The 11,761-nt window shown below is 42.6% G+C and overlaps 1 protein-coding gene across 2 annotated transcripts in view; it reads right to left on the minus strand.

The window, feature by feature from the left end:
- Positions 1-11,070, minus strand: part of LOC139368586 (coiled-coil domain-containing protein 50-like) — a 28,082-nt gene extending 17,012 nt beyond the window's left edge. The window contains exons 1-5 of one of the 2 annotated variants that reach the window (XM_071107636.1): positions 10,539-11,070; positions 9,805-9,923; positions 2,550-2,612; positions 2,304-2,442; positions 1,331-1,424 (exon numbers count right to left, since the gene is read on the minus strand). In XM_071107636.1, coding sequence (XP_070963737.1) covers positions 1,331-1,424; positions 2,304-2,442; positions 2,550-2,612; positions 9,805-9,853 — 345 coding nt within the window. In that variant the 5' untranslated portion in view covers positions 9,854-9,923; positions 10,539-11,070. The remainder of the gene's footprint in view (positions 1-1,330; positions 1,425-2,303; positions 2,443-2,549; positions 2,613-9,804; positions 9,924-10,538) is intronic. The other variant, XM_071107635.1, reaches the window with a different exon arrangement.
- Positions 11,071-11,761: the final 691 nt, after the last annotated feature.

Genomic DNA, 11,761 nt, shown 5'->3' on the forward strand with positions numbered 1-11,761 from the left:
GTCTTAAATTTTATCGACGTTTTAGGGTACCGGAGGTTGGATTAGGAATGTTGTTTGAAATGTTTGGACCAAGTTTACAGGTAATTTATTAGATACTTTGTAAGCATGTTGGGCGAGTTGAAACCGGTGTATTTCTAAATCAAACGCGCCAAATAAATTGACATTTTTGGGACATAAAGGCCATTATCGAACAAAAAAGGCCCATTTGTGATGTTTCTGGGACATTTGAGTGCCAACAGAAGAAGAGCTTCAAAAGGTAAGGCATTAATTATATCGCTATTTCTGACACTTGTGGCGCACCTGCCTGGTTGAAATATGATTTTCATGTGTTTGTATGCGGGGCGCTGTCCTCAGATAATCGCATGGTTTGCTTTCACCGTAAAGCCTTTTTGAAATCTGACACAGCGTCTGGATTAACAAGAAGTTAAGCTTTATTTTGATGTATAACATATTTTCAAGAAAGTTCAATATTTCAATTACGTATTTTTGAATTTCGCGCTCTGCAATTTGACCGGATGTTGGCCAAGTAGGACGCTACCGTCCCACCTGCCCATATTAATAACCTCCCCCAAAAACACAATTTTGGTTAAAACGCTCAGCACTAGCTCTTCGAGACTTATCCAGAAACCTTTGGCTGTATTCGCTGCCAAAGGTGATTCTAACATGTATTGACTCAGGGGGTTGAATACATACCTAATCAAAACAGTGTTTTATTTATCATATCATAATATTATTTTTTACAAATGTTAGAATTTTTCACTTTGACAGTTTGACATACGTTGAGTATTTTGAGTAGATTGTCATTTTTTTTGTCAACAATCAAATACATTTTTATTCAACTTAGTAACAACAAAATGTGGAAAAAGTAAAGGGGTGTGAATACTGAAGGCAATGCATCCATTTTAGACTAAATATTTTACAAAGTTGTACAGATAAAGCCTCTGCATCCATCTAGCCTGTTTGTTATAATACTATCATTCAGTGGGACAGTAAAAGGGATGGAGCATAATCTGGAGTGAATTACCAGGAGACTGCTCAACTTGTTATTCACGCTAAAAGCGCACAAGTGGTCTCTCTGGTGGCCTTTGACCCTGCTCAAATCTGAGTGGGTAAACCAGGGGCCCAGAGCAGCATTCAGCTCCACTGGGACCGAATTCATTACAGAGCCACATTATATATCAAGCTATTTGGACCCCACGGAACTAAAGTAGATACAGGAAGCTAGAGGAAATCCACTTGGATTACTGAGCAGTGAGTACACAATCAGTATTGTAGAGAACCACTATGAACCGCCAGTCTCTCCTCAAATCAAAAGGCATCTGCAGTTTACCTCATCCTCCTGCTCCCTTCTCTGAGCCTCCTCATCAGCACATCTCAAGATCTCCTCCTGGATCATCCTGGCGTACTCAGAGTCCTCCTCCTGACTGTGTACACGGAGGGGACAGGGGAGAGGGCTAGGATTACTACCGAGAGATCGGACCACCCTGTGTTTCATATACAGTATAGTATGTACAACATGCTGCAAGCCATATGTACACTATGCCAGAGTACACATTTTAAATGATGTAAGAAGTGTTTATGGAAACCGTCTAGATCAGTCGGGGTCAAACTGCAGAGGGGCACAATTATTTTCGGGGTTGTTGAGAAAGATGCATTAGAAAAATAAAACATGTTGGAACAATTTTATTTTCATTTTGATAAGAGGTTAAAATGTAATGAATGTAAGGTTATTTGTCGATGTAAAACGAGAAATGTGTATATTTTATGGTTGCGTCATTAGATTTGGAGTGGGGTCACGAAAACATAGGGTCCCCAGAAATTCTGGGGGGAAAAAAAAAAAAAAAATGGGGTTCTCGCTGAAAAGTTTGAATACCGGTGGACTAGACTGTTTGAGATAATGACAGACAGGTAAGTACAATAAATGCACAGACTTAATATGGAGAGTATCAGGTAGTGTGTGTGTGTGTGTGTGTGTGTGGGGGGTTTCGTATCCTTGCAGAGACCAGAAGTCCTCACAAGGATGATAAAACAAGGACAATTCAGAGAAGTGGGAACATTTCACCAGTCCCCACAAGGAAAAAGGCTATTTTAGGCTTAGGGGTTAGGGTTTGAATTAGGGTTAGAATTAAGGTTAGGGGATAGATTTAGGAGTTAGGGAAAATAGTATTTTGAATGGGAATAAATGTTTTGGTCCCCACAGGGATAGTAAAACAAAAGTGTGTGTGTGCATGCACATCGAGAGGATGAGGTGGAGAACGTGTGTGTGTAAGTAATATTTATTTAAATCAACACAGAGCCCTTACAGTTGTCTAGATGCCTTGCTCAGGAGGGCTCTGTGTTGAGCTCTCTGTTCCTCCTCCTCATTCTGCAGCCTCTTGGCAATGCGGATATCATTCTGCACCAGCTGGTTCTTCTGCATGTTGGTAGTGTAGTACTGCTCAACTGGCACAGAGGGGAACGCAGGGTTACACACAGACAGAGTGGACCAACTACTACTGTAACTGACTCAGATTACTGTGAGGGACTGGGATTGATATAGTTGTACTTACTTTCCTGTTCCTGTAGGTTGTGTGCCAACGCTCCATCCTCTAGGACAGCAAAAACATGGCACACTGAAGGGGAAAAAAATGGCAGTTGGTCAAAAGCCATTTTAACATTTCAAATCAACAAAAAATCATTTATTTTTACAAAAAAAGGACTAAACGTCTTTATTTCCATGTCATAAAATGTGACCATAGCTTTGTGGGAAAAAATATTAGTTATTTAATGAGAGAAAGACAAGTGACGTCAAATACTTCTGTTTCGATGTACAGTAAATTCAATACTGAAAGAAACACAATACTGAAATGGCAACTGCCACTGTGGTACAGTAACAAAAGATCTGACTGGTGCTGACTTGCGCTGCAAGGAGACAATGTAGTGGGCAGTTGCGTTTTTGGCACAGCAGTCCCTCAGACCACATCAATAGTCACCCATGACATCCTACACTGCCTGGTCCAATCACATTTTGTACTAAGAGGCCAACAGAAAGGGTACAAGTCATTACATAGACTACATCTAAACAGGCTATACAAACAAGCCCTCCCTGTGTGTTTGGGTATGTCTATTATTGTAGTGTGATGACCAGAGTCAATGAGTTTCATGGCTGGAGCTGGAGGACTGCCCAGCGAGTCTCAGAGGAACACCCAGTCTGGAATTGTGCCAGCAGCTGCAGTGTAACTGTGCACCAGAGCAGACCACGCCAGACCAGACGATGTTGTGTACTGTGTGTAGGGTCTGGGCCTCTGTGTCTCTACCATCACTCCTCCCTATAGCCACACACTAAAAAGGTTTGCCTCATGGCAGTCTGCTCACTCTTTTACACAAGCACCCAAAAATAATACATAGTGAAGAAACAAAAATACATGCAAGAGATTAAATTCTTAGATATTTTTATTCAGTATGAATACACTTTACATATACAAACACAACATGTAAAGTGTTGGTCCCATGTTTCATGAGGTGAAATAAATCATTCCACAGGTGCACCTTGGGGTGGGAACAATACAAATGTGTTGTCTGACACAACCTCACAATGCCAGATGTCTCAAGTTTTAAACGAAGCATGAAATTGGCATAATTACCGCAAGCATGTCCACCAGAGCTGTTGCCAGAAAATGTCATTTCTCTACCATAAGCCGCCTCCAACGTTGTTTTAGAGAAGTTAGCAGTATGTCCAACCGGCCTCTCAACCGTTGACAATGTGTCACCACACCAGCCCAGGACCTCCACATCAGTCTTCTTCACCTGCAGGATCATCTGAGACCAGCCACCCGGAGAGCTGATGAAACCGAGAAGTATCTGTCTGTAATAAAGCCCTTTTTTGTTGGGAAAAACTCATTCTGATTGGCTGGGCCTTGGTCCCCAGTGGGTTGGCCTAAGCCTTCCGATATTTTTGTTTAGTATATAAAACAACTTTTTACAGACTGTCTACCACAAAGACAACTCGAGTGGACCCCAGGAAAAGTAGCTGCTGCTTTTGCAACAGCTAATGGGGATCCTAATAAAATACCAAAAGTATTTTACCTTTATTTAACCAGGCAAGTCAGTTAAGAACAAATTCTTATTTTAAATGACAGCCTAGGAACAGTGGGTTAAACTGCCTTGTTCAGGGGCAGACAGACAGATTTTCATCAAGTCAGCTCGAGGATTCGATCTTGCAACCTTTCGGTTACTAGTCCAATGCTCTAACCACTAAGCTCCAATAAATAAACACAACAAATAAATTGACAACTCGTAAATGGAATGAACCAAACCTGGTTTCTCACAAGTGTAGCCTAGGTTGTGCGCTCTGTAAACAATGTGTCCACTGACAATGAGAATTGTAAAAGACTAACAATAAAAAAATGCGTTACAGGAAATGACAGAACCAAACAAACATTGAAGACGGTACTACTGGTGTGCCAAGTTTTTTTTTTTTTTTTAATCTGTCGTTCGGCCCCTGAGAAAAGCAGTTGACCCACTGTTCCCTGGGCGCCGAAGACGTGGATGTCAATTAAGGCAGCCCCCCCACACCCCTGACTAGGTATCCCCTTTTCCATTCCCCTCCTTTTTTCTTTGCAACTGCTCAAACAGCAGCCTATCGACCAAACAATCGACCAGTCGGCTAAATGGGGTCAGCCCTAAACAGCATGTCTGAGTCCTTCCTGAGGAGGCCAGTGTGTACAGATCTATCTTTAGTGCCTGGTCCCTGGAGGTGCCTGTTGGGGCCCCTACAGCAGCATCTAAAGACTCCCCAATTCAATCAAACTGCTGCATTATGGCCCGGCAGTGTTACACAGCGACAGCTCCCCCATCCCAGTGACTGAGATATACCGGCCACCTGCTGAACATAGTAATGCCCCAGATCAGATTACAACCAGATCGTTAACCATTCCCCCCAGTCCATAAGCTACCAGAAAGTTAGAGGGACAGAGAAAAAGAGAGAGACCGAGACAGAGAAAGGGATACCAGATTTGCAGAGGAGAACTTGAGGAGGCTGGTTGTTGTTAATGGTTTTAGTGGAACACAACATTTGAAACTTTAGGTGGAAAAATGACACTGTATTGCCCCCTCCTTTCATCTAGTTTTAATAGCTAGTTTTAAGAGACCAGTGGGTTGTTTACAGTAGCCCAAGGAGGGTCTAAACATCTCTGCCAGCAGTGTGTATTTGTTAAAAAAAAAAAAATTTAAAAAAATAAAACTCACTCTGGGGCTGACATGGTCAAGTCACTCTGGCAAAATAAACACTACATGCTTGACAGACAAAATGGCTCCACCCCATAGCCAGTCACATTCTCCTGTTCCTCAGTTCTGACAGTCTATCGGAGCTTTTACAGTCCTTTTTTCAAAACACACACACATCAAATAGCCTACACTACCGATGTCATGAAAAGGAGTCATTTCTTTGAGCAGATTGTGAAATTCCAATTAAAACACCCGCTGTCATCATCGACTGGGAGAGTCCCATGTTAACGGTCAATGATCAACACCCCTGTCTCTGTCTGTTTCCATGTATCCCTCTAGCTTGTCTCGAACTCTCCTTTCTAAATAGGTTGAGACTGAAGCCACCATTTCTCTGGTGAACTGTAGTATCAGGGAAATGTTGCCCGGTAGTTACCTGCACTACACCCTGCTCTAATAATGCCATGTTACATTTTGGGTTTACACAAGCAGCCCAAGTTCAGTCAAATCAAGGAGGTCTCCCTTTTTTCTTGTTCTGTAAACAGGGAAGGGAGGACGCCCACGACCCTGGGCCTTTCATACAGGGGTTCAAACCATGCTCCACAACAAAGACTGACGTTTCTAGTTGGTCAATTTAGGCCGGGATTCAATTAGATCTTGCTTTATTTAAAAAGGTCATTTCCGATTGCACCGACATCTGCAGCATTTGCCGTGAAAATTGCCTTTAAAACGTGCATTGCCGACAAAGCATAATCAGATTGAATACCGGCCGTAGTCTTTTTGAAGGCAGCATGCAAAAGTGCTCAACAACACTGTAGGTCAAAGGTGACCACTCTCTCTGACACTAAGCCGAGACACATTAAGTTTCACGATCACTGTGGAGGAATGCCAGTCTGAGTCTGGCCAGCATTCAGAGTTTAAGCCCAGCATTAACCCTCATCCAGACAACACACACACCTGCCATATGGCTAGAGAGACTTTACCACTAACTTGATCGACCAACCGCCCTTGTGTCCAGACTGCCCATTGTGCCATGGAAGGAGTAGGATTAGTCCCTAATCTGGCTTGGAATCAGGACAGCTCAGGAGTTGAAGTCTTTTTCCAGACCTCAACTCACTCAGAAAAATTATATTGATGGGACACACACGAGGAAAAAGTGCATCCATCTTGAAATACATCATGCTAAACAGAAGGCAGTGACAGCTGAACTCAGTTCTCTCAGGCCCTAGAGCAGTGGAGGTGGAAGTGACTGGCGGGCTTCCTGGGTAGGTGTGTTAACCAACTTGTTTTCTGGAACTCATTCAACACTTAAACTATGCTCAAGTTCCACATCCAGGGGTGTGGATGGGGAGGGACACACTGCATGACAGGGCTGGGAGGGAGTAGTCTGTGGTGACAACAAAAACAGAGCGAGGAGAATAGATTCAGCACAAATATGTTGTTTACATTATCTTACAGGGGAGGGGATCTTAAGCTTCTTTACAAAGGCACTGACTTATAAAGCATGTTTCGTAAGAGGATAGGGAGTAAGAGATCAGGTGGAATTGGTAGTGGCACTTGAAGGAAGGACAAATTGGTGGGTAGGGGTTACCACGGTATCAGATTGTCAAGATGAGGGAGTCAGGGGGACAACATCCAGGGTTTCTGATAGATCCAACATTTGAAGAAGAGAGAAACAGGTTGATGAGGGTTCCAGACAGTAGCTGTTTTCCAAAGTCTGCTGTTACAGCCTCTCCAGAGGAAGAGGCAGTAAAATGTTGAAGAGTCAGAAGCAGGAAGCCATGACCTTTACGACCTCTGGGTAAAAACAACCTCCCTTATCATGAATCTTTCTCCACCGGGGATGTCAATCATGCACTAGGAAAATGACTGGTGTTAAAACAATGAGTAGAGTGCAAATCTGTCCAACCAACCGAAAGTGAGAGGAAGCCACTGGTGAAACACACTTGGCTTTTATCTCCCCAGCCACTTGGCCTGTGGATGTGAAGTGGCTGGTTGACAAAAGAAGTGGAGGAAGAGTGGGAGAAAGTGAAAAGGGGTTCTATTTTAGGCCAAATCCCCCCCACCCACTCCTTCACCACTGTTCCCTTCCTGGGCCCGGTTGCATAAAACGTCTTAAGTGTTTCTCTTAAGGGTGTTGCACAGAGCCCCTTAAACATTTCCTTAGGTAATTGCATAATTTAAGGGATTTCACAGTAGTTTAAAGACATGTATGGCAGAAAGAGTCTATGGTTACCATGGAGATGACCTGATTTACTGAATGTCTCAATGAGAATGCATTTATTTTGGGAGATGGCAAAAGGAAGAAGATAACGTTTCTTTTAGTAACTTTTTTCTCCTCGACTTGTTTCTTTTCATTTCTAGCATGTCACGCTAACTTACAGAGTAGGTAGCTACAGTAGCTATCTTTGTAGCCATGGATTGTGCACCTTCCATTGTTTAGCTAAGCAGCTAGCATGCTGGTATACGTTTTCCTTTTGAAAACAGGGCAGAAGAAAACAATACTCAGCGCCACAAACATTGTTTACATTGATATCCATAATTAATGACGCACTTAAGGGACCTCATGGGCACCCTTAACCTTTTTACTTAATTTAAGGGGAAAATTCACCTTTAAAATGTTTTGTGCAACTGACTTTAAGTCAAGGAAACTTTAAGGGGGAAAAAAATGAAATGAACTTGATGTTTTATGCAACCAGGCCTTGCTCTTTTTATTTATAAAAAATAAATTACCTTTATTTAACTAGGCAAGTCAGTTAAGAACAAATTCTTATTTTCAATGACGGCCTACCCAGACCAAACCTGGCCGACGCTGGGCCAATTGTGCGCTGCCCTATGGGGCTCCCAAACACGGCCAAATGTGATACAGCCTGGATTCGAACCAGGGACTGTAGTGACAATGCAGTGCCTTAGACCACTGCACCACTGCCTTTCGTCCCTCTCTATAAGTTTGAATGTTTTAACAAGAGTTGGGACCATCAGCTCCTGTGTACTCAGACACTGTACGGTAAATATCAGTGTGGGCTAGAGCTGTCACAGAGCAGAGAGGAAGAGCGAGGGAGGGATGTGTGGACTGGGAGAGAGAGTAACTGGGTCGTCACTAGTTGCCACAGCCACAAAGTCATAACCCCCCCCCTCGCCCATTTCTACAATTTCTCTCCTTAAAATGTGATTTTAAACCTGACCACACTGCTAACAGTATACCTAACCTTAAATTAAAACCAAAAAGCACAAGTTTGTTTTCATGAATTTTTACAATATAGCTAATTTTGACTTTAGCTGTGCGATATAGTGGAAAACAAGTAACTGGGATGGGGGTCAGAGGGGGGTGGGGGCCTTCCTTAGGGAGCTACATTCCTCCGATGAGGCAGACTATATCAGGAAAGCAGAGAAGAAAAAACAGGAACAGATAAGGGGGGAGTGAAAACAAAGCAAGTTGACTTGGCTGAGCTTCTAGAATTGGGAAGGACAATTGGGACAGTGGGAACAGCACTTCAGGAAATGGAGGCAAAACACAAACTAGCAGTAGGAAATTAAATAACTTAACCCTTTTGAGTAAACCAAACTAAAACAATGAATGCATTCTGACAAATCATTTTGGTAAAAATGTATTGTGATGTAAGGTTTAAAGTGATCAGACATCTTTGAGTGCTGCTATTGTTTTAGCAAGTAGTGTAGTGGTGCAATAGAGTCTACAGTGGGCTTTGTTTGTCCACTGTTCTCTGCTTAATAAAGCATGGAAACGCTCTCTTACACACTGTGCCCATTGTCAATGGAAACAAGTACAGAAAGAGCAATTATCTCAACATCTATTGCTGTCCTGCTCATTAGTTAGCTTTTATGCAGAAATGCCAAAAAAAAAAAAGCTATGACCTACTACTGTCATTACAGTGTAAGAAAATGCGAACCCATCGGTTGAAAACAGTAAGTTTGCATCGGTACTGCATTAAGTGCCAACAAAATAGTAGCTAGTTAAAAAAGCGAAGTTTGCTTAACAATACAGAGTGGGGAGAGAGAGAGAGATCTAATATGCACCTAGCCAGTGGGGCAATCCTCCACCCTCAACTGCAGTGAGAGAGAGGGGAGGGGAGGAGAGATAGAGAGAGAGAGAGAGAGAGAGATGGGGGGGGAGGGGCTTTCTGGAATGGCCATCCAATTCCAGGCTCTTATCTTCATTGTACAGGCCACTCGCTACACAGCAGCCTTGGCTTTGATAGTGTACAATCCTGCCTGCCTGTCTTGCTAAGACATCACGAGCACCTCTTATCCCAGATGGACAAAAAGCAAAGCCCTTACTGGTGGAAGACAGATAGAAGAACAAGGCCACAACACATAACCCTTTGCTGAAACACATTTACAGGCTTCTGGGTAGCTAACGAACACCCACCTCCCTCCATGAAATCCCTCAGGAGTTCTACGTAATGAGGCTCTGGCTTTTTTTTAGTTTCACAGTAATCCAAAGTCACACACATTGGCACATTATTTGAAGTGAGGGCGAGGTGGTATGGTCAGGGCATATGTAGCCTGGCCTGAAGTGTTACACCTTTACTTCCACACACACACACCTGTTGACCTGGCCAGTGAGTCTAGTTCTCTACTTGCCTTCCTGGACCCGTGGCAGGTGGGACTGATCAATCTCCAGCTCTGTCATGGCTGCAGGAGGCCAGTCACAGCCTCATTGTCCTCAGTGCTGCCCACAGCAGTATCAGTACAGCAAGACCCTGGGGAATGATGGATATATCATAAAGATAAGTGAGTCCAGTATCATTAAAAAACGTCATGTTCAACACTGATCTGCCGTAGTAACTCTTACAGGAGACAACACACTTCACAGCAGGCACCTTAAGCATTGGACTTTCATAGTCCTCAAATCTTAATTTGGTTTACAGGTGTTTCTTTGGACAGACGACTGTACAGTAGGCATTCAGTTGAAGAAGCGCACATTACATCATTCCTATAGACTCTCCTATGTTTATGGTAAACATTCAAGTACTATTATGAAGGTTGTTGACTGACATGTCTAAACTCGAGACAATATTGTAACGTTTAACACTGTTACACATGTAATACTTACACTCTACTGAACAATAGTGAAAAGGTCGAGAAACGCGCACCTAAATGCAAAGGCTTTCTAAAGCAGGATCGCTACGAGATGGACCCAATTCCATTCCAATTGTAATGACATTTTTATTATGATAATGGCGACACAGACAATGTGCTTTTTGTCAAATGAATAAAAACATCAACAATGGTTTAATGCGTGTCTGTTAAGCTCATCAATCAATCGCTAAAAACATTCCCAACCGAAACAAACAAAACCTAAAGCTGTAGCCTACCTGTATCCGCAGCACACAGTCCTGAATATCGTTTGTTCGCGCACAAAAAAAGCGCACTCAACAATAAACATGACAGTGAAGTATAAACTTTGAGATTCTGTCGAAGTTCCTTATTTTCCAGACACTTTATCCGCAGTTATCCTTTCATGTTCGCCATAGTCTCCGATACGTCTCGCAAACCTATTCCAGGCGTCTCGACCTAATACAACTATCTTTTTAGTTTATCAATGAAACAAAGCCGTCAGTCTGGTAGTTTGATGGGAAGCCAGCGGGGACAAACTTAGCACACTATCTCTGTCAAGTTGTTTGGCTCGTGGCACTAAACACTGGCAGGAGCAATCCGGAATCCTTGGGACGCCCTTAACCTCTAACCCTTAACTCTTAAATGTAACCCTTACCTAACCGTAACATTTACCTTAACCATTTTACATTTTCACCTCAACGGGGTAACAAGTCCCATGGATTGCAGATAGCTTGGACCGTAGCACTAGAGTGTGCGGGATCCCGTTTTTTTTAACCTGTGCTCTCTCACAAACTCGTGCACGCACTTGTAAATATTTATATAGGCGCTTATTATCAAGATCATTTTTATTTTAGCATTATACAGACTTGTGTATGTGGCTGGGACTGAACACTACATCGTTTTAATAATTGTCTGTGATTGTCCAAAAAAAACGTTGCCACCAGTTATAAGATACAGGGGTTCCCTTCTAATTCAAAGTTCAAATTAACAGTTTAAAATAGGAATGATATTTTTACGAATTAAAGTTGAACAAGGCATATTTGAATGAGGTATTTTCTGCCGTCGGTTGGTGCTATCTAAAAACAACAATCTGTGGTCATGGGATGACAACATGGGTGAGAAGTGAGTGGCCTGAGTTGTTTGCGGAACAGACAAGGTCAAAGGTCAGCCACACTGCAACATTTAGGGAACTGTTTAGCAACGTGTGTGTTATACATCAAACATGAATGTGCATTCTTTATAAATACAATGTGTCAAGGGGATCTGTTGGCTATAGTCTAACATTTGATAGTATCCAGGCTACTCCATTAATATGTTAACAAATAAGCCTTGCTATTACCAGCCTCCATTTGAATCGCACCAGATCATGTGCCATATCCTTATAGAAAATAAAGGAGACAATTATTTTGGTGGTGTGTGACACCCTCTTCTCAGCCTTTCCTCCCACCATTTCTCATCTGTTTCTCACACAATCATCAGC

The sequence above is a fragment of the Oncorhynchus clarkii genome, chromosome 16 (genome assembly GCF_045791955.1).
Source record: "Oncorhynchus clarkii lewisi isolate Uvic-CL-2024 chromosome 16, UVic_Ocla_1.0, whole genome shotgun sequence".
Lineage (NCBI taxonomy): Eukaryota > Metazoa > Chordata > Actinopteri > Salmoniformes > Salmonidae > Oncorhynchus > Oncorhynchus clarkii.